Raw genomic sequence first — 23,108 nt, 5'->3', positions numbered from 1 at the left:
AGAACTGTGAGACTACCTATAGGGCCCGATTCCCCCCCACTGATTCAACAGATGTTGCAGGGAATTTTAGCCCACCCAATGAGTGAGCACACATGGCTGCCTCATAGCCACCAGGCAAGCCGCTCATCCCCAGCGAGTACCAGGAACTAGCGGAGGCATTTACTGAGAAAGAATGAGATACCTTGCCTCCTCACCAGCCCAATGATTGTTCCACTGAACTGTTGCCGGGGGCTAAACTTCCATGACCAAGAATGTACGCTGTGTCCCCCCTTGAAATGGAGGAGATGCAGCAATATGTGGATACAAACCTAGTGAGGGGATTCATTGAACGGGCCAAGTCTACTGTGGGAGCCCCTGTATTGTTCAAAGGAAAAAAAGTTGGGTCTCTTCCTCTCTGCATAGACTATAAGGGCCTTAACCCTTATAGCTCTGAGTGTGGAAAATAAATACCCTCTCCCCCTCCTGAAAGACTTACTAACCCACCTGGCGAAGGGGAGTCTCTTCACTAAGTTAGACCTGAGAGAAGCATATTACCAGGTGAGAATAAAGTGGGGGATGAGTGGAAAATGGCCTTCAACTGCCCTTTGGGCAGCTACCAATTCAAAGTCATGCCATTTGGACTGCAGTGGGCCCTAGCCGTATTTATGCAGTTGATTAATGAGGTCCTACATGGTCATTTATACAAAGGGGTTCTGGTGTATCTTGATGACATTCTAATATACAGTACGAATATGACTGACCACATAAGACTGGTCAGAGAAGTGTTAAACTATTGAATGCCAAACTATGTCAAATTGTCGAAATGTGAATTTCACCAAACCCGATTAGATTATCTCAGCTATAGAATTTCTGACGAATGCATCAAAATGGATCTAGCCAAAGTGAAAGCTATAATTGAATGGCAGCTCCCAAAGACTCGCAAACAGCTCTAGAGCTTCTTAGGGTTTGCCAACTTCTACTGTCAATTCATTCCCTCTTTTGCTGAGATTGCTCTACCCCTTACAGAACTACTCAAAATGGGTAAGGGAGGGGGAAAACTGCGACCTGGCCAACCGCCAGCATGGACTATGAGTTGTCAAAAAGCTTTTGAGAATTTAAAAATACTATTTCCAGCTGAACCAGTTCTAAAGCACCCCTGCCCAGGGGAGCCCTTCGTAATTCAAGCAGATGCCAGGGGCGTGGTAGTCGGAGCTGTGTTATTGCAAAAGAATAAAAGTGGGGTCCTGCAACTTTGTGCCTACACGAAGGCGAAAGGAGATGGACAATCTGGGAGGAGGCCTTCGCAATTAGGTGGGGGCTGTTAAACTGGTAACCCTATTTAGAAGGGAGCAAGGTGCCTTTTGAAGTATGGACAGATCACAAAAATTTAGAGGCACTAAAAACTCCCCGCAAATTGTCCCCAAAGCAAATGTGATGGGCACAGTACTTTAACCGTTTTAATTTTACTCTAAAATACATACCAGGAAGAAAAAACCTCCTAGCTGATGCGCTATCCTGATTGCCACAGTACAAAAATGAACGCGACTGCATGGCACCCCTAAGCGAATAATTTCAGATAGAGGAGTGCAGTTCACAGCGAAATTTTGAGGAAATTTCCTTAAATTAATTGGATCATTTCAAGGCTTATCATCTGCTTTTCATCCAGCTACCAATGGGGCTGCAGAATCCACTAACAAAATGGTGGAGCAATGCCTCAGATGCTATGTTTCCTACCAACAGACAAACTGGACTGACCACCTTCCTTTTGCTGAGTTGGCCTACAATAATTCTGTTCACAGCAGCACTGTCTACATGCCTTTCAGAGTAGCCACAGGAAGAGTTCAGCCCAATGCCTGACTACCCTCGGGTGCCCTCTGCTTCCCAGACACTTGATCAATGGGTGAGGGGGTGGGAAGAGGTGTGGAGAAACACGAAAATGGCATTAAAAAAGACTTCTGAGACTTACAAAAAACAGGCTGATAAAAAGAGGGCTCCCCAAAGAACATTCCAAGTGAGGGAAAAGGTTTATCTGTCAACTAAATATATACGCCTCAAATTACCCAGCAAGAAATTAGGACCAAAATTCTTGGGGCCTTTCCCCATTGTGAGAATCATCAACCCGGTCACAGTAGAATTGAAACTTCCCAGACTTTTGGGGAAAATTCACCCGGTTTTCCATTGTAGCTTACTGAAACGTTTTTGGGCCTCCACTTTAAGACCTCCCCCTAAGAAGGCACCCCTGACCCCTCGTAGTAGCGGGTCAGACCCATTATAAAGTGAAATGTATTCTTGAAATGTATTCTAATCTTTAAGGGAAAATTGCAGTACCTAGTACAATGGAAGAGATACCAATTGTCTGAAATCATTTGGGTGAAATCTAGTGATGTGAAAGCTGACAGACTTATCAAAAAGTTTTATGAGAAATACTTCAACAAACCAAAAGCCAGCCCCTAACTTGTGTTTTATTCACATTACAGGATCTGTCGTTTTTGTAAGGGGCCCCCGGATGTCAATGCTGCAAACATTGACATGTTTTTGCACTGACAATATAAGAGGCAGCCTTTTGCTTTAACTGTTTGGTTTTGAATCACTGAAGCGTGGTGGAATGCAACCGGATGTTTTGACAAGATAAGGGATAGCCGCTTCAGAAGGGAAGTGAAACTTTGTGTGTTAAATTAATTGGTAAATGTGATTCATGACGTGTAAATAAGGGAGGGAAATTCTGTATGAGGTGGCGTGTCAAGGGGAGGAGAATTCAGATTCTGGCATCCATCCATGAGTGCCGATGCTGTTCTGCTCATTATACACTTTTTTAATAATAAATAATCATGCAGTACTCTTTGATGTCTTTTTTAATCGGAACCATGACATTGGCTTCTCTATTTTTGGTATTCATATCTGTACAGTAAATTATATTCTTGGAAACAAAGAATGGCCCAGGAGTCTTCGTTTGCTGCATGCACTGTGGGGTGGTTTATACTAAATAACATAGCTCATTCTGCAAGCATCTGATTTAGTCTTTTCAGTTTCAAGCACTCAAAAGAATCCCAGGCTGTGTTGTAAGAACTACCCATCTTCCTTCCCTTGACTTTGCCTGCTGGTATCCAGATTCTGTTCTTTCATTGGTCTATTATCACTCTGAAGTCTTCCCTTTGAGGAAGGAAGAAAGGAAGTAGGTTTTGTCATAGCAGAATATGACCACTGTTACTCTTCTTTTGAGTGGGGAGTTACCACCTAACTAAAGGAGAAGGAGAGTCTAAATGAAAGTGGGCTTCTCAGAGACACAAACACATTAATTTCTCCCGATGTTGTTACAGATGGCTTCAGAAAAGTGATTGCACTTGAAAATGGCATGATAACCTGTGACAAGAATCCTGCCACTGAATTTCAGCATCCGTTTTTCAAGAGAGGGAAGGTTGATTTACTGGCAAACATCAAAAGGAAGGTACTGTTTCCTAGTGTGCTGCTTGTTTAAAATTTCTCTGTTCAATGCATTCACATATTAGCTGCTCCACTTTATGTTTAAAGCATTATGAGCAAACTGGATTGGACCTTGGCTGATCTCCCCTCCCCCCTAGAAAAGCCCACCCCTGAAACCTAAGCAGAGCTGAATCTCTTTAGTACTGGGATGGGAGACAATTCCTCCCCTACCTCCCACCCCCATTGTAGGATTGTAGAGTGGAATGAGAAGTTGAAAAGATAATGTAGAAGAAAGCCAAGGCAAGCTGCTTGCCTATGAGTGGGTTCATGAAGTCTCCAGACTTGAGCTTGTCTTGAGGTGGGACTCTTGGCTTTGATGTTTTTCATCCACGCTAATGTGTGTTTTTGTGTAATATATTTTATTGATTTTTTTTAAAAAAACATAAATCACTTAATAATTGATGAACAGTGTGTTGTCTTGGTTACATTTGTAAAACAATCATTAAAATTGATTTCTATAATCCATAATCCGCATAATGGTTTTAGTTGATTTCCTCTTTTCCCAAAATATCCTCTTTTGCAAACATTGAGTTAATACAATTCTTACTGTTTTGATAGATAACAATTAAATATATATTTTCCCCAATATTCCTAAAAATAATAAATCACATCAATATAGGAGCCTTGGTGGAGCAGTGGGCTAATGCCTCCTTAAGTAACACCAGCTGCCTGCAATTAGTGCAGGTTCGAGTCCCACCAGGCTCAAGGTTGACTTAGCCTTCCATCCTTCCAAGGTAGGTAAAATGAGGACCCAGATTGTTGGGGGCAATAAGCTGACTTTGTAATAATGCCGCTTGGGGGGGGGTGAAAGCCCTAATAAGCAGGCATATACATAGAATGAAGGCTATTGCTAAGCACATTGGTTTGTGCTTAAATTGTAAGCCGCCCTGAGTCTTCGGAGAAGGGCAGGATATAAATGGGATTAAAATAAAATAAAAAATAAAATAAAATATGAAACTTAACATTAAGAAAACCAAGATCATGGCATCTGGCCCTCTCAATTCCTGGCAAATAGATGGAGAAGAAATGGAGGTAGTGACAGATTTTATTTTCCTGGGCTCCAAGATCACTGCAGATGGGGACTGTAGCCAAGAAATTAAAAGACGCTTGCTCCTGGGGAGGAAAGCCATGGCAAATCTAGACAGCACGCTAAAAAGCAGAGACATCACCCTGTCAACAAAAGTGCATATAGTCAAGGCTATGGTCTTCCCAGTTGCAATGTATGGCAGTGAAAGCTGGACCATAAAAAAGGCTGAGCGCCAAAGAATTGAGGCCTTTGAACTGTGGTGCTGGAGAAGACTCCTGCGAGTCCCTTGGACTGCAAGGCGATCAAACCGGTCAGTCCTAGAGGAGATGAACCCTGACTGCTCTTTAGAAGGCCAGATCCTGAAGCTAAAACTCAAATACTTTGGCCACCTAATGAGAAGGAAGGACTCACTGGAGAAGAGCCTAATGTTGGGAAAGATTGAGGGCAATAGAAGAAGAGGACGACAGAGAATGAGGTGGCTGGATGGAGTCACTGAAGCAGTAGGCGTGAGCTTAAATGGACTCCAGAAGATGGTAGAGGACAGGAAAGACCTGGAGTAACGTTGTCCATAGGGTCGCGATGGGTCGGACACAACTTCGCAGCTAACAACAACAATATCAATATAATATTTCTTTTCTATCCAGTCATTCTGGTTGCCTTATCATAGATCCTGTTACAGTCCTTATTTTAGTTTATTTCTCCCACCAAATTCTAGGTGGGAGATTTTGTCAAAAATTAATTACATTTAAAAATTTAACTCTATTTTTCCATATGAACCATCTCACACTTTTACATTTCTTAAGGAATAGATAAACAATGAAAAAAAGAAAGAAAAGAGAGCAAGAGTAAAGAAACATAAAAAATAACATACTACTTAAAATATATATCTCTCCTAAGCCAATATATATTTATTTCCTAAATTTTTTATTCTTTTTAACCATAATTAAAAATATGTTTAATCTTTAAACATTCCATTTAATACATCTAGTCATCTGGTCCTTTAACTCTTATTCAAAACATTTTTATCCATTATAATTTTCTTAAATTCAATCACATTTAAGTATCTAAAACATTTCCTTTATCTAAGTCATTTCAACTTTTTTATATTACTCATATCAAGAAAGAGAACAAACAAAAAAGGAAAAAAAGCATACTATATTATTAAGGGAATTCATTCCTCTTCGAATGACATATATATTCCAAAACATTTCTATTTCTTTAACCATATTCAAACAAATGTTTCTTTTTTTAAGTATTCTCTCTTTTTTAAGTATCATCTATTTTCTTGGTTTCCACTTTAGTCTTTTTCCTTTGCCCAGTATCTTAATCAATGTATTTTGCTGAATCAAAAAGTTTTCCCGTATGTTTGTAAATATTGCTGTAGATATAAAAAGTAAATCAGGTGAAGTGTCTTTTTATGGGGCTTCTGCCTTTCCATGTTTGTTGAAAATCTTTTTCTTTCTCTCTGCTTCTCGTATCATTTCCTTTCCCTACGATGTTCCTGACATCTCTACAGTCCATTTTATCCAATCTGTTTTTTTGTCCTCAGATGTATTTTGTAGGGATAAGGGATAAGTTGTTTCTACCAATTCTTGTGAATTTTTTCCACTAGGATTAAATCATGTTTCCTTGTTTTGTTAAGTTCCATCTTTAAGTCTCTATTCTCAATTCTATATCTCAATTCTATATCTGTTTTATCTGGAAAATTTTTTGTTGTAGAGTTAACTTAGAAATAGACTGATTTATATTTTCAAAGTTATTTTGGATTTCTTTGTGGTTTAAAGTCATTGTTTGAATTAGATGAAGTATACTATATATCTCCTCATGTGTTTATGTTTTCTTGATAGATTCTTTCTAAATATCTCTGATCCATGATGGCCAAGAATTTGAGTTTTCTCTTCTTTTCTCTGCAAATAACTTTAGAGTCCCAATTAAATAGATATTTGTAATCCAGATAGTTCAAAAAAGATTCCCCCCCCCGAAATTTATAATTCTCTTTGTCTATAGCCCAGATTATTGTCTTTTTTGTCATAGCTGTTGTTTGTTGTTAAAACTTTAAAAGTCATAAACACAGATTAGCTTTTCCCAGGTTTTACCAAGTCTTATATTAAAGTCATAGCTGCTATAGTCTTCATCCACCACTAGGTGTCAGCAACTATTTGTTTTTCAATTTTCAAAATGAACAATTATCTTTAAAATGAGAGTCTTAACAATTCAAACAATTTTAGATTTATACAGATTTAAGTTTTGAATTTCAGGTTTTATATTTATTTCACATATATTCTGATCCTTCATAAAAAGATTAATTTGCCGCTTCTGTTAGTATAAGGATGGGGCGGAAATCCCCCTTCTTCCCTTTTGGAGGTATTTTGCTTCTTGGGGATCTTTTCCAGGAAATTAAATGTAGAATAGAAAAGAGAAGATCAAATTTCTCACCCAGTTTCAAGCACGTTGTTCACAGTTGTGCTGGTTAGTGCTTTTGGACTTGGGTTGCTAGTAGCTTGGGCTGATTGATTCAATATGGCCAGCCTTTCTCCTGTCGGGTTAGAAGACTTTCCCCAAGCCAAACAGAATGGCCGTCGCCATTCCAGAATTGCTGGAGCACCCTTCTTTCTTCATCGCCTCTCTGGGGTGACTTAGACCCATTTAGGGTCCTCAGGCAGGGCAAAATTAGCCATGGGGGTGCAGAGAATCCGCAAGCCCATGACCAGTTGCTACCATGTAAAACCGGAAGTTCCCCATGCTAATGTTTTTTAATGGGTGAAATACTGAGTTACTTGCAAAATTCTGGAGCTGTGAAGGCTGAACAACCAACTAGAAAATGTAATTATAGTTACATACTTTCTGTATGACTGTATATTTCAAATATCGATAAAAGGAAAACAAAACATTGTATATTATATAAAATAACTCAGTTTTTAAATCACAAATTAAACCTTGCCTGTGCAGGATCATAATGATTATGCCAGTGTGATTGTCATTCAAACTCTGAGCGTGAACAAATTTCTTCAGCTTTTGACAACTCAGTATTACCTTGTCATAATATATTAAGTGTACAGTAAGGACAGACCTCTAAATAAATTGATAAATTCCTAAAGTTTGGTACATCTTTAAACTATTTCTCTTCCCAAGATCATATGAACAATGATGTGAACAATAAGTGTCAAGGTTCTGACTAGTGAACCTAACCAAGCAAACACCTTCGAGACTTTTCAAAGCTTTATGCAAAGCTTTATTGAGTACACCATATCAGCACATATGAAAGTAAAACCAGCTCTGACCAGACCTCACCTAAATCACTATAGTAAAAGCTCTTCCCTCTGGGCCAGGTCACATTGCCCAATCAGGTTGAAAAATATTGTGAGAAAGCATTTCTAGACCCAGCCAGACACTTGGCAGTTGTCCTTGGTTCCCACAGTCTGCTTCCTTAACCTTTGAAGTCTGCATTCCAAACCTCTCCTCCCCCTGAGCTTGTTGGCAATTTGAGAAGCAATGTCATCGCACCAGCAAGACTGGGCTTCGAGACTTGACAATTACATCAAAATTGACCAGCCTTTAGGCAAACGGTGTCATAGGTGTCATAGACCTCTGAGATTTAGCCTTTTCCTTTTGCACTTGTGTGAGTGCTTTTCTTAATGGGATGTTGCAATCCTGCTTTCTCAGTACAATTCTGGTAGTGGGTAGGTGAGTGCCCATTCCCGAATGGACATAAAGAGCACCTTTGGTTTATCATCTATGATTGGCAAGGGGAAGGTTGTGTGTCTGAGTGTTTTCATCGTCCTCACTCCTTATGAGTCAAATTTCAATTGCGTTTGTTCCTTATAAATATGTTCATTTTACCATCTTCAGTCTACTCTGTCATAGGTGGCCATGGTAAGGCCAGAAGATCTCAAATTCTGTCCAGACGACTTGCACAAAGTGTTGTTGGAGGTCCAGGAGATGAGAGAGCAGCAGAACAACATGGACATCAAGCTGGAAAGTATGAAAAGGTGCAGCACCCTAAATGCAGCATGAACAAGTATTTGAGAGACAAATAATGAGAGGAGTTTTCCACCCCATCTATAGAGCTGCGGATAAAATGAAGGGATTCTCCAAGTACAGAAAGGTGGACTTGTTGGCATCCACCCACTTGGAAAAGGAAATAAAGGCTTTTGCTATTGTGGTTACTAATAATTGCAAATCTAGGAGGAAGATTGTTTTCTTATTAATTTTCTTGTCCTCTGTCCCCCAAGATCTTGCTCCTGCTGGTTGCTGAGTTGGCCTGCTCAGTTGCAGAATTTTACCTGAGATTTCACTCCCCTGAAAGTTTAACTGTTGTCCTTTAATGTTTTAATTAAGAATGGTCTAGTGTGGGAAGTGAAAAGATCCATAGTCATTGGGAGAGCAGAAGGTGACCTAAGTCTATAAAAAGCTGCCTGATGAAGGGCTGGACTGATAGGCTGTATAACCTTTTAATGTCTATAGATACAAAACTTTCTGCCTGTCCCTTTCCAAAGAAATCATTCTTCTTGGAAATGCTGGTGTTTTTTGCCTGCAGGATGAATATTTTGCCCCTGAGCAGTGATCTCTTGTGACTTTGGCCTCCCAAGTCTCCATTTAAAGGATTTCATGGAGCAGAGCTAAGAAACACCCTTCCTCAGAACCCTGGCAGTTACTGTAGTTCAAGCATGATTAGGTGAACCCCTTCCTCACATCATTTCAGAACAAGCCTCTTTTTGCCCCACAAGCTCCTAGGGGAAAGTCCCGTAAAGTCGTGGCATCTCCTTTTCCATTCTTGGTCTTTTAGAAGGGAAATCTGGTTAGTCTTCTTCTGCTTTCATGCATCTTCCTTCCCTTAAGTGCAGCAACCCAAATCATCTTGCAAAAGTCTCTACCGGACTAGCCTGAACCCTTGGAAGTCTGCTCACTTTCATCCTCTTGCCTCTTTCTGCTCTTCGTTTCTAGGGAAAACAAAGCCCTCTGGAAAGAGGTTGCCTGTCTGCGCCAGAAGCACAACCAGCAGCAGCAGCTCTTGTCGAAGGTATGGTGAACAACCTGGCCTTGGTTTGGAGCCTCCCATGCCACAGAGTGGCTGTCCCCCACATGGAGCCCTCCAGCCCCACCATCCTGTTGCCACCAGGAGTCAGGAGATCCAGGACAGGCTCTAAGAATGATCTAGCCTGTTCCAGTGCTTAGAAGTAGAGCACCTAGTCCAAATACAAGATAAAACTATTTCTCAGAGAGCCCCCAGATTCCTAGAGATACTGAAAGGAAGAGACTTAACAGACAGTCGCAGAAGGTCTCTCTGGGCTGGAAAGCTGAAGGGTGGAAGTCCTGCTGATTACTTGGAAGGACTGGAATGGAAGAAAAAAGAGCAAAAGAAAAGTCCTGGAGATCTTTTAAAATATTAAAATCAGTGTGGTCTAGATAAATCATTTTGCAGTAGAAAGGCCATTGATTCAGAAGTTTCACTAAGCCAAGAAAGGAACAGCCATTAAATTGCAGGCAAATTTTGTTGGTTGCAAAAAGCTGTGTTTTCTAGTACATCGAATCACCCTATAATTTCATACTATTCTCTGCATATTGGTTCAGGCTGAATTCATCAAAGTCCCACAATAAGATTCATGCACAGGACAAAAACAGTTTTTTATTTATTTTTATTCTGAATCAGGTAAATAAAGGGGCCTGATTAGAGAATCAAAAGAATTATAGGAACTAGGAGCCTTGGTGGCGCAGTGGGCTAATGCCTCCTTAAGTAACACCAGCTGCCTGCAATTAGTGCAGGTTCGCATCCCACCAGGCTCAAGGTTGACTCAGCCTTCCATCCTTCCGAGGTAGGTAAAATGAGGACCCAGATTGTTGGGGGCAATAAGCTGACTTTGTAATAATGCCGCTGGGGGCCCCCCAAAAGCCCTAATAAGCAGGCATATACATAGAATGAAGGCTATTGCTAAGCACATTGGATTGTGCTTAAATTGTAAGCCGCCCTGAGTCTTCGGAGAAGGGCGGGATATAAATGGGATTAAAATTAAAAAATTAAATTAAAAATTAAAAGTTCACTGTGCAGTGAACAAAATTATCTTTTAGTTGCATTCTGAGCGGCAAGGAAAATCAGAAGTAGTTAAATCCCTGTGCAGTGAAACTCACAGAGAATGATTGATTATTTAAACTGCCTTTACTCATAACTGAAAGGACTTTTAGAGTATTTTGTAGAACATTTGCAGCAAATGACTCCCTTTGTCCAGGTTTATGCAACACTCAGAGACACCACTGTCAAAGACAAATGGGGAGAAAAGATGAAACGCAGCTTTGAACATCTTTATAGTAGCCATCTTTAAGGAAATATTGCACAAAGGAAGACATCCCTGCTGGACTTGGTCCTGTAATTGGGAGTTCTCTCTGGTGCAACAGATGGATGCGCCTGAGAGAACGGAAGAGAATTGCAGGGGGTCCCAAATCTGAAGAAGGTTTGTCTGCTGACGAGGAAATGGTAGCAAGGATGTTGCCAGTGTGATCCATTGCTCTGTTAATACATCTTCTGACCTGATGGCATGTAAGGTGGTGAATGATAATTCAATCCATGTATTATTAGCTCAATCCTCAATTATTCCAATAAAGGTAAATAATTGCACTGGTTAAGGTGCTGGACCAGGACCAGCATTGGGGTTCTTCAACAGATACATTCCCTCACCCCAACCTGTGTCTCTTAGGGGTATAAGGTGAAGGAGGCTCCTTAAATAAACTACTTTGGGCTCAGAGATAAAAGATGGAATATGTATCTAGCAAATAAATACATGGTGAGATATTCAACTTCTAGTAGAAGCTTTAGTTATTGTAATTATTAGTGATAGGATTTTTAAAATGTGCAGATCTTCAATCTTATATAAGTTGGTCTGTGATGATAGCATATCATTGTGTAGTGTAGTGTGTTTGTATTATTTATTTGAAGGAGGTATTAGCTAAAGGCAGGAGTTAATAAGTTTTTAATACCTTTGCCGGTTCTAGTTTGCACCACTGATTATTGTTCTTGTACTTAATTTTGAGGCTGTGAAGGTTGAGTTGAGAGGATTGTTACTTTTCCCCTCTTCTTTCAGATCCTTGAATTTATACTGGGTTTAATGAGTGGAAACTGCATTTTGGGGCTCAAAAGAAAAAGGTAATTGCTCACTTTGTACTTCTGTTGCTATTCAAAATGAGCTGATTCTGATTCAAGCATTCTTAAACTTCATAGGGCTCCTTCCTCCCTGTTAAGAGGAAACAAATGGAACAGTTAAAATGATTCCAAAATGCTGCTCATCCTACTTCTATTTCTGATTACTTTGGCTGTCTTTTCGTGGTCTTTTTGTGAGCATTATTTTTTACCTGTGTTAGAGTATTTCAACTACTATATTTGTGGCTGCTCAGGGCACACCCTCTGCTTATGGCTTGTTGTGAACATGCCAAACACTTGAGTTGACTTCTTTCTGAACTTTTATCTTGATTTACTTTGGACCTTGTAGCAATCTGTCATATGCTTCTCTTACCAGAAAAAAAAAATCTAAGAGCCCGCAGCTTGTTTTAGGTTTGGTTTTCTTCTTAGCATCAGGTGAAAATTGCTGCAGCTGAAACTTGGAACCTGAACAGGCCAGGGATGCTCTTCGCAAGACACAGGGAAATGGGGAAGAGCAGAGAAAACGTGGCTGCATTTCCTCCAGGTCTTAGACTTCAAAGGAGCATATTGTATGAACCCCTTCTGTACTTCCCTTACTGAGGAAATTATGCAGAAGGATATGAAGGTTTAAAGCCAAGTTTTAAAACTAAAGCTAAAACTAATTTTAGTGGGTGGCTGAGCTTCAGCTTGTAGACCCAGAGACTGCAGAATTGGCAGAGGCTGGCCACTGGCTTCTTTCAATTAGGAATGTTCAGATGATTGTATCCAAATGTTGAACTCATGTCCTTTTTATTCATGTGCACAGAAAAAACATTTTGGATGGTTATAATTAGTGTGTGTGTGGGGGGGGGGTTTCCAAAAAGGATTAGGTGCATTTGGAAAGCAGATGGTCTTTCATTATATATTAAAATAAATGGCTGTTGTACATTTTCTTAGGCAAAAACTTCCCATATGACAAAATTATGATTTCCTTTTCATTTGAGCACAAGAAAGGGCTGCCTTGGATTTTGTCACTCATATTTATTGGCTGGAGACTGTACTATATTCCAGATGCAAGTGGTTCCTAGGAAAAGTCAGTCCTTTTTAATGCATTAATGATTATGCCTTGATTGTGCTGAAAGCCTGCCTCAATTTTGATTCCTAAATGCTGTGAATTGCCAGCTGTGATTTCAAAGCTCAGGCTATCAAAACCTGTAATCCTCCAATCAGTTTGGTAGCTGTAAAGGGGTAAACAATATTTGATTCATCAGGGCTGCTTTTTAAATCAAGATAGATATACAGCAAAATTAGGAAATTGCATTAAGATCGATGTAATCAAATAAACATTTCTTCAGTTTGTCCAGTGTCTTAAAAAGCATCCTTCAGAAGCATGCAAATGTTAATTTGTTTCTTTTAAAAAGGGAGTAAAGATTCCCTCTGCAAATTTATTTTCTTGAACTGTTTAGATGTCTGAGAGGTGATCAAAGCCTATTTTTGTTTTTACCAAGCCATTTCTTTGGTGAAGATTTTCTTACTGGGGAATGCTTCCATTATGTGCATTCAGTGGTTTCTGCATACAAATCTTTGCAGCTCACTTGTCCATCCACCTCCATAGCAATAGAGGTCTCTGTTCTTCTCCCAGGTCTTTGGCTGATGCTTCAGACTCTTCCCCTGCAAAATACAGCCACCAGTACATGCACATTCCTGTGGAAGACTGTGAAACTGTAAGATTTGTTTTGTTTTGGTTTTCCCCTTTATCCTCCTAAGGCAGTTCATGCTGAATTAATTCTAGCTTGGTTGGTTATAAAATTAACCTCTTAATAATGCTTGTTAATTTTTTTAATGATGTATTTCAGTTTCACTAGGAATTCTCCTAATTGCCAGAGCAATAATAGTTTTACTATTCTAACAATTGTCTGAATAAGAAAAATGATGATAAGGGTGTGGGATACACTTCTGGTTGTTCTTGTGCCCTTAGACAGCCCTTTCAGAGCATGGCGCAGGCTGCCAAGACTCCATTATCATTCGTGATATCACAGATGCTCAAGAGGATGCAGAAGATGCTGCCCCCGAGAAGCTGTTGGCGCTGGTGCACTCCAGTCATGGAAGTTGGTGAGGTTATAGATATTTAGATGTTTTTACTGAGAGACAGCACTGAAGCTGAGGCTGGCTGCTTCACCATAAGTGATCGAAGTGCTGAATATTTTTACCCTAGAGGTGTCGCCAGGATATGTCTATATAGCTTTGTTTGCTCTGTAAAATCTATTTGAGATCTGGTTACCACCATGTTCCTGGGGAGGGGGGGAATAGAATTGGGAATTTATCTTTAAAAGTAGATATTTGACGGCTTGGCTTATGCAGCTAAGACGATGAGAGCTTGTGGCATTTGTGGGTGTATGAAAAGATTAAGCACTCTGAAGTTGAACATTGTCAGTTATGGTTTGTTAGGAGCTCCAAGGCTTCTCCCAACTCTGCTAGGCTCAGATCTTGAACCTAGGGCGCAATTGAGGTGTTACCCCCCGTTGATAGGGCTCGCAACTTGGGCGTCGTCCTGGATTCATGACTCAATTTTGAAGACCATATAGGAGCCGTGACCAGGGGGGCTTTTGCCCAGGTTCGCCTGGTGCGCCAGTTGCGACCCTATCTGGACCGAGATGCCCTACGCACAGTCACTCATGCGCTCGTGACCTCCCGTTTAGACTACTGCAACGCTCTCTACATGGGGCTGCCCTTGAGGACCACTCGAAGGCTTCAGCTGGTGCAGAATGCGGCTGCGTGAGTTGTGATGGGGGTTTCCCGATACTCCCATGTACCTCTACTCCGCGAGCTGCATTGGCTCCCGGTTGCCCTCCGGGTGAGATTCAAGGTGCTGGTGATGACCTATAAAGCCCTAAATGGCTTGGGTCCGGGATATCGCTGCCGGCATCAAGTTCCCTTCGTCCAGTGCGCTCCCACAGGGAGGGTCTTCTCAGGGTGCCACCGGTAAGAGATTGCCGGCGGACGACACCCAGGGATAGGGCCTTCTCAGTGGGTGCGCCTGCCCTTTGGAACCAGCTGCCAGTGGAGCTGAGGACTGCCCCCTACCTCCGTTCATTCCGCCGGGACCTGAAGACCTGGCTCTTTGAGCTCTCTGGCCCAGGCTGAGAATTCTAATTTTAGCCTTAATCTTAATTTTAACTGGGGTTTTATTTATGCAGGGATGAATATACTTTTTTAAATTTGTTTTTAACTTTTGTATCTTTGCTTTTTAATCACCCTGTAAACCGCCCTGAGTCCTTCGGGAAAGGGCGGTATATAAATGTAATAAAATAAATAAATAAATAAATACTTAGATATAGGCCTGGCCCAAAAGGTGCCCTAATGCTTGACAATGCCATGAAAATGGAGATAGCACCTTCTCAAAAGGCAAATTTAATGGGCTTTCATAATTAAAACCTTCCTTTTAGGGCATTTCATAGAGTGTATTCATTGGATTCTGTTTTAAAGGAGAATTAAAGGCAAAAATGCCCTCAAATCTCTGGTGACTGCATCCATGCAGTATTACAGAAGAAGTTTGCTTTTATCTCCTTATGGAATGTTCTTCCAAATTCTCAGTCTAGTCAACAATATTCAAATTCATATGTGGGTCCCCAGACGAGTATGAACCAAGACTGATCTTGCTTAGATTCTAAGATCAATCCATACCATTAGGGAAAGGAAATCAACATGCTGTTAGAAAAGGATGCAAAACGAGTTCTGTAGCCCTGCCAAGAAAACTGTATGGAAGCTGTGATTTGATCAAGAGTCTCTGCTCTTTTAAAATAGATAATGCCAGCAGTGCCGGGTTCCTGTTGGGAAAAAAAGAGGGTTCTCTCCACTTTGGGCTGCTGTGCGAGGTGCTTTGCTACTTGACTGCACCTTTTAGAGAAAGTGAAAGTTCAGCCTGTGCCTGTTGTGTGTTTTCAGGAAGGCTCCTGTGCCCACCAGAGAAGGAATTCCCACTTGTGGACTACTAGAGACCTCAAAGCCAGAACTGCCCCAACACGACCATTCGGTTCAACTCACGGATGGCTGTCTCCAGTCCTGTGCTGTGGAGTTGCAGACTCCACGGGTCACCGCTAATGAAGAAGCTGCAGCAGTGATCAATTCCATCATGAATGAAAACCAAACAACAGCATCGAGTGACTCTTTCCTTCACAGGTGCGTCTCCTTTCAGAGAGGCAACACCTAGCAGCATTATCCACTGCCACAGAACTATGGCATTGAAGGAGGTTAGTCTCTTCCTTGCCATCCATGACAAGTACCTATCTGGCATCAGACAGCACCCCCCCACCTCCCCTAATTTCTTGCTGGGTAATTTGAGGCGTAAATATTTAATTGACAGATAAACCTTTTCCCTCACTTGGAATGTTCTTTGGGGAGACCTCTTTTTATCAGCCTGTTTTTTATAAGTCTCAGAAGTCTTTTTTAATGCCATTTTCGTGTTTTTCCAAACCTCTTCCCACCCCCTCACCCATTGATCAAGTGTCTGGGAAGCGGAGGGCACCCGAGGGTAGTCAGGCATTGGGCTGAACTCTTTTCCTGTGGCTACTCTGAACGGCATGTAGCCAGTGCTGCTGTGAACAGAATTATTGTAGGCCAACTCAGCAAAAGGAAGGTGGTCAGTCCAGTTTGTCTGTTGGTAGGAAACATAGCATCTGAGATAGTAAGTAGTCCATCATTTTGTTGGTAGCTGGATGAAAAGCAGATGATAAGCCTTGAGATGATCCAATTAGTTTAAGGAAATTTCTCCAAAATTTCGCTGTGAACTGCACTCCTCTATCTGAAATTATTCGCTTAGGGGTGCCATGCAGTCAGTAGATATGTTTCAGGAACAATTTAGTCAGTCGCTGTGCAGATGGGAGTCCTTTAAGGGTGATAAAATGAGCCTGCTTCAAAAACAGGTCTATCACAGTCCAGATAACAGTATTTCCTTTACATTTGGGTAGATCTACAATAAAGTCCATAGCTATTTCTTCCCATGGTTGAGAAGGGTCTGCCACCGACTGCAGTAACCCAGGGGTTTTCCCTGGAATTCTTTTCATGGTGGCACATATGGTACAACTCCTGACATAGTTTTCTACATCTTGTTTTAGCCCCGGCCACCAAAATTGCCGGCAGATGAGGTGTAGAGTTTTTAAATATCCAAAGTGTCCAGCCTGTTTTACGTCATGACTATGTTTGAGAGCATTGAGACGGAGGGTAGATACAGTTCCCCCCCCTTGTATGCCAAACCATCCCTGCATGTTAGGGTGGTTTGATTATCTTTGAACCATTGATCGGTGAGCTCTTCTTCACATCTGGGTCATCAGGATTAGGGGTTCTGCGAGGTGTGAGTTGTGCCGCAGGTTGTGAACTGGGGATAATTGCCTTGTAGACTTCTTTGCGTTTGTTTTTGTACTGTGGCAATCGGGATAGCGCATCAGCTAGGAGGTTTTTTCTTCCTGGTATGTATTTTAGAGTAAAATTAAAACTGTTAAAGTACTGTGACCATCGCACTTGCTTTGCGGACAATTTGCGAGGAGTTTTTAGTGCCTCTAAATTTTTGTGATCTGTCCATACTTCAAAAGGCACCTTGCTCCCTTCTAAATAGGGTTACCAGTTTAACAGCCCCCACCTAATTGCGAAGGCCTCCTTCTCCAAGACTGTCCATCTCCTCTCGTTTTTGTGTAGGCACAAGGCTGCAGGACCCCACTTTTATTCTTTTGCAGTAACACATCTCCAACTGCTACGTCCCTGGCGTCTGCTTGAATTATGAAGGGCTCCCCTGGGCAGGGGTGCTTTAGAACCGGTTCAGCTACAAATAGTATTTTTAAATTCTCAAAAGCTTTCTGACAACTCATAGTCCATGCTAGTGGTTGGCCAAGTAACAGTTTTCCCCCTTCCTTGCCCATTTTGAGTAGTTCTGTAAAGGATAGAGCAATCTCAGCAAAAGAGGGAATGAATTGGCGGTAGAAATTGGCAAACCCTAGGAAGCTCTGGAGCTGTTTCCGAGTGTTTGGGGGCTGCCATTCAATTATAGCTTTCACTTTGGCTGGGTCCATTTCGATGCCCTCATCGGAAATTCTATAGCCAAGATAATCTAATCGGGTTTGGTGAAATTCACATTTTGACAATTTGACATAAAGTTTGGCATTCAATAGTTTCTTTAACACTTCTCTGACCAGTCTTATGTGGTCAGTCATATTCGTACTGTGTATTAGAATGTCATCAAGATACACCAGAACCGCTTTGAATCAATGATCACTTAGGACCTCATTTATCAACTGCATAAATACGGCTAGGGCCTTCTGCAGTCCAAGTGGCATGACTTTGAATTGGGTAGTTGAAGGCTGTTTTCCACTCATCCGAAGTTCTCAGTGGCAGATGGTCTGGTAGCTCCCTACCATTCTGCTTTTGAAGACTCTGGCAGTGCAGTCTTGAGGCATCTGTAGTCTCCGCTGGAGTAGTTCCAGCCTGATGACCAGATAGGCTCACTTAACTGCTTGGGTTTGGAAATCTGCCCAAACTCATATTCCCACAGCAGGCCGTCTATTACTCCTTCCTCTGAGGTTTCATCAGCAGCCGGGTTATCGTCTCCAAGCAGGCTTCCTCTTTCCATGATGAAGATTTTTCCCTGAATCTTTGCCAGCTTCTCCCCCTTACTAGAGACAGCGGTGGAGGCTCAGGACCCCCCAGGATGTTTGAAAGAAAGAAGATTCTGGCATGATGTCATGGTTCCGATTAATGAGACAGATCAAAGAAAACTGCATGATTGTTTATTCTAAAAAGACTATTATAGAACAGAGCATTGGCGCTCATGGATGGATGCCAGAATCTGAATTTTCCTCCCCTTTACACATCATATGCTCCCTTAATTACACTTCATAAATCACATTCACCAATTAGTTTAACCCCCGAAGTTTCACTTCCCTTCTGAAGCGCTATCCCTTCTCAAAACATCCAGGTTGAATTCCTCCCACACTATAGTGATTCAAAGCCAAACAGTTAAAGCTAAAGGCTGCCTCATATTGTCAGTGCAAAAACATGTCAGTGTTTGCAGCATTGACACTCAGGTTGTGGCCCTGGCCTGGCCTGCAACGCTGCCAGGGCCAGCAGCTCCCCTGGCTTCTTCCTCTCCTATTCTCTGCCTGCTGCTAACATATCAGGGCTACTGACCTCTTGGTGGGGTCCAGGTGGGCACTGGTGTGAGAACTGACTTAATGTCAACTGTCTTATTTGACACATTCAATGAAAGAAACTCCCAACTCTTTAAAAGTATCAAGAGTACAGCTTTATTGAAAGAACCATGTAGGCACAGCAAAAGCAAAATCAATTCTGGGATTTTCCCACAAAAGCTCCCATAGGTAACACCCTTTTCCCCTCTCCAGGCCACCCACAGTTCATCAATTGATTTAGTTCTTTTGTTGTGGAAAACAGTTCTGTGCTGCTGAACATATTTCAGAACTTGACCTTGGTGGATAACGTTCCATAGCCTCCCCCCTCCCTAGGAATTCACCATCACCCTCCCATTTCTATTTGGCAAAAAGTGAGTTGGAATCAGGTTCAAGCAACGATGGAGCTGAGTTAGTTTGGACATCCTGCTACTCCAAATCAATCTGGCCCTTCTGAGTTTCTTCTTGGAACATGGTAAAAAGCCATCTTCCTCCTTCTGTCTGTCCCTCTGTTACATTTATATTTCCCTGCTTCCCTTCACAGAGAAGAGATCCAAGACTTCTTGAATTGTATCGATGCGAGTCTTGAGGAGCTTCAGGCAATGCTGCCTGGGAAAAAAATCAACTATGCTTCGGAAACACTTACTGGTGTGAGTCCACTTTTCTGTGTCGATTTATTAGCTAGGCTGCTGCCTCTCTCATTACCTATAGAAGAAAAACTGTTTTCTTACGGTGTGGCAGGACACCCTAGAGTTGGGGGAGTCCTCCTCTCACTGTGGAGGTAGAGCTAAGAAACATTTTGCCAATGTTCCAGTGTGGTTTCCCCAGTGCTACTTTCCCAGTTCTGTCCCTGCCTTGCTCCAGAAAGTGTGTCTCCCCAGTTGCTGCTGCTCTTCTTTCTACCATTCTCTGTCTTCTTTTTCTTCCCTTCCCTCCCCTATGATCAGTAAATTCCCCAAGCACCCCTGACAGCAAATTGGTGGGTAGGCAAGAAACCAATTTGCTGTCAAGGGTGCTTGGACAATTTCTGACAGCTGGGGCCGACCTAGGGATGGCCAGTTCTGTACCTGTTAAGTCATTGGACAAAGCATGTGGCTTCCCTACCTCCTGACTCAGGCTCCATCACCACCAAAGCTCAGACTGTACACTTCTCCCCTGTTAGAAGTCATAACTTACCAAAACCCTCTGAATCAGGACTGGACAATGTGTGTCTAAAGCAGTGGAAAACACCATTTTGGTAATCTTAACCCAACTGAACCATGGAGGGTGAAGTGAAGAAGGAAGTGATGCTGTTCCCTTCCCCTCTCCTTAGAGACCTCCTGGCTGAGACCTCACAAGGATAAGGACAGTCAACCTCCCTCCTCGCCATAATTAAGATACCTCCCTTCAGGACAGGAGTGCCCTGAGAAATAGCAGACAGTATGGATTTGCTCTCCATGGGGCCCAAGAATGGGAGAAGAACCAATGAGTGGAAGTTTTATAGAGGAGGTCATGACAACTGTTGAGCAGTGTGGCATTGTGAGGATTCCTCCATCAGTGGAGGATTTCAAGCAGAGGCTGCACAGCTGTTTGTTTGGGCTAGTCCTAGGATTCCTGGCCAGGGGGGTGGGCAGCTCACACCAGAAGACCTCGAGGATCCCTTCCAACTCTTTGATTTTATGATTCTACAGTATTTATTTTTATTTCTTATATTTATATGCCACCCCTTTCACTTATAAGGCAACTCTCCTTCTAGGATTGAGGGACATCATCTTTTAGTCTCAGTGTAGTGATAACACTTTAGCTAACTTGAAGGAAGCTTATTTTAAGTTTATTTGTGTTTAAGTCTTTGATTTGTCTCAAGAGAGGTTCTTGTCATATTTTTGTTGTTTAAACTGTTTCTGATCAATAAAACAAATCAGATTGCCTTCATTTCTACCTCCAGACCTTCAGTCCTGAGCTTCCTGTGTTGGATTCAAGCATACCGGAAGCTCCTCTCAGATTGGAAAAGGTAGATAGTGGGTCTTCCTTGGCTCCTGGGAAGGAGGGGAGCAGTGAATTGGGAAAATGTGGGGGGGAGGGCTCTTGGAGTTGAAGGTACCAGAGTGCATTTCTTTCTGATCAGCAAAGTTGCTTAGAAAGTTGAATTTGAAGAATACTTTGCTAGGTGAATGGAGTACTAGAAAAAGAGATTAAGAGCACTGTTTCAAATGAAGAAAGTTAATGGATACAAGCCTCTCTCTCTTTCTCTCTCTCTCTCTCTTTCACACACACACACACAAGGTTTTAGTATTTATACATTTTTCATAGGAACTTTCAGCAGATCACAATAACAACAATTTCAAAGTTTACATATTTGGTATAAACTTGATTTGTGGACAATTTTAGTCAGCTTAAGAACCTGCTCAATGGAGAAAGAATAAAGGTGGGTATTGAGGGGTTGCTGAAGATCTTGGAGACATTTTTCTCTTTCTTCTCCTTACTAGTTCTCTTTTTTAAGATAAAAAAAACCCCAATAAGTCAAATAATAAAACTAAAGGGCAAATCCATGGCTTGATTGTCCAGTGTTAAATGGGGCTTTCAGATCTGACTTCTGCATTGGGAGTGGGGAGGGCATAAAGGATCCAGTTGCCTACAATCACTTTCCTCAGATCACAGATGAGCTGTAGGAAGGCAACTTTTGCCCTGGAAACCCTTCCTTTCAGGCCACTGAGTTCAACAAAAAGCAACTTTAGTGTTGTATGTAAGCCACCCAGAATTGCCTTGCAGAGAGGTGAATGGGAAAAAATTAATAAATAAATCAACTTGCCAAATGGCATTTGTGCTATCAATATTGCTGGCTGGGCTTCTGAAAAGATTGGATTACCTTTTCCAATCTTCAGATTGACGAACTAATGCTTCCGTCATTCCCACTGAGCCTGAGGATTGCTAGCACTGTCCTTCCTTTTTCAACCCAATTTTTTTCCTATCAGTTCTAGCCCATAGCACGGATTCAGTGGTTTTGCCCCCGTCTCTTTCCCACCTTCCATAGAGCCAAACTTGTGTTGAGCTCAGGTTCCTCAGCCTCCCCTGGGATCAGAATCGACTCCTGTTCTGAGGGGATGCCCCTGAGGGCTTTGTAGAGCCAGCCACAGGCTTGTGGGCCAATTCCTTCCCTGGCTCAGCAGGTTCTGTTCAGTTTATGTTAGGAACAATTTTGCCATTAGCGGAGGTTTTGCACCAAACAAGCCCTTTTACTTTACTTTACTTTGCTTTTATTAAATTTGTATACCGCCCTTCTCCCGAAGGACTCAGGGCGGTTAACAGGGCATATATTCCTGGGGCGCAGTTGGGCCTGCTGCTGGCGTTCCTTCCTCCTAATCGCGCAGCGGCAGCCCTGCCTAAGCTACTCGATGTCCTCTCGGGGTTGGTGGTTGAATTCCCCAAACTTATAGTTTTGGGCGACTTCAATCTACCATCCCTAGGAGGTTCGTCTGAGCTAGCTCGGGAGTTCATGGCTTCCATGACGGCCATGGACCTGATGCAAATAATTCTTGGACCGACTCATGAGGGAGGCCACACCCCTGACTTGGTTTTCTTATCTGGACGGTGGCATGATGATCTTGGTGGGGGCTCTCCAACCGTTATGCCCCTGTCAAGGACCGATCATCACCTCCTGCGGCTGGTCTTCCGCTTTGCCACCCCCCGCCGTGGGTGCGCGGAGCCAACCAGATGGTACTGCCCCAGGCGCCTAATGGACCCTGAGAGGTTCCAGGCAGCACTTGGGAACCCACCTGCACTCCCTGCTCACAACCCTGCTCACAACTTGGCGGATGCCTTAGTGGAAGCCTGGGAAAAGGCAGCCACGGAGGCACTTGACCGAGTTGTACCCTTGCGGCCCTTGACCCGGCGCAGATCCCAGCGAGCCCCATGGTTCACCGCGGAACTCCGGGAGATGAAGCGTCGGAGACGGGGCCTAGAGAGCCGTTGGAGGTCCAGTCAATCTGAATCCGACCGGTTGCGACTAAGAACCCACACTAGGTCTTATCTCGCAGCGATAAGGGAGGCGAGATCCAATTACTTCTCCGCCCTCATCGCGTCCGCAGATAATCGCCCGGCTGCCCTGTTTAGAGTGACCCGCTCCCTTCTGAATCAAGAGGTGAGGGAGGAGCCCTTACAGGGTCGAGCTGAGGAATTTGGTCAATATCTGTTGGATAAAATCGCTCGGATTCGAACCGGCCTGGACTCCAACTGGGCAGAGTCTGACGAACAGGACACGGGCAGTCTTGTCGATGTCATCTGGGAGGAGTTTGATCCTGTGAAATAAAGGAAGTGGACAGGATTATGAGGAGGTTGAGCTCCTCCACATGCCTATTGGACCCGT

The 23,108-nt window shown here is 42.5% G+C and overlaps 1 protein-coding gene across 9 annotated transcripts in view; it reads left to right on the top strand.

The window, feature by feature from the left end:
* The window catches only part of LOC310645929 (heat shock factor protein 3-like), a 56,124-nt gene that overhangs the window by 12,651 nt on the left and 20,365 nt on the right, over positions 1-23,108 (top strand). For 7 of the 9 annotated variants that reach the window (XR_014493620.1, XR_014493621.1, XM_083372002.1 and 4 more), the window contains 9 exons: positions 3,297-3,424; positions 8,351-8,475; positions 9,431-9,506; positions 11,560-11,621; positions 13,237-13,318; positions 13,573-13,706; positions 15,540-15,773; positions 19,311-19,416; positions 20,691-20,756. Coding sequence is in view for 7 of the 9 variants with exons in the window: in XM_083372002.1 (XP_083228128.1) it covers positions 3,297-3,424; positions 8,351-8,475; positions 9,431-9,506; positions 11,560-11,621; positions 13,237-13,318; positions 13,573-13,706; positions 15,540-15,773; positions 19,311-19,416; positions 20,691-20,756 (1,013 nt within the window). In the remaining 2 variants the exon portion in view is untranslated. Of the gene's footprint in view, positions 1-2,456; positions 3,425-8,350; positions 8,476-9,430; positions 9,507-11,559; positions 11,622-13,236; positions 13,319-13,572; positions 13,707-15,539; positions 15,774-19,310; positions 19,417-20,690; positions 20,757-23,108 lie in introns of all 9 variants that reach the window. The other 2 variants (XM_083372007.1, XM_083372006.1) reach the window with 1 other exon arrangement.

The sequence above is a fragment of the Vipera ursinii genome (assembly GCF_947247035.1).
Source record: "Vipera ursinii genome assembly, chromosome: 12".
In the NCBI taxonomy this organism is placed as follows: domain Eukaryota; kingdom Metazoa; phylum Chordata; class Lepidosauria; order Squamata; family Viperidae; genus Vipera; species Vipera ursinii.
This window is presented reverse-complemented; position numbering and strand designations above follow the sequence as displayed.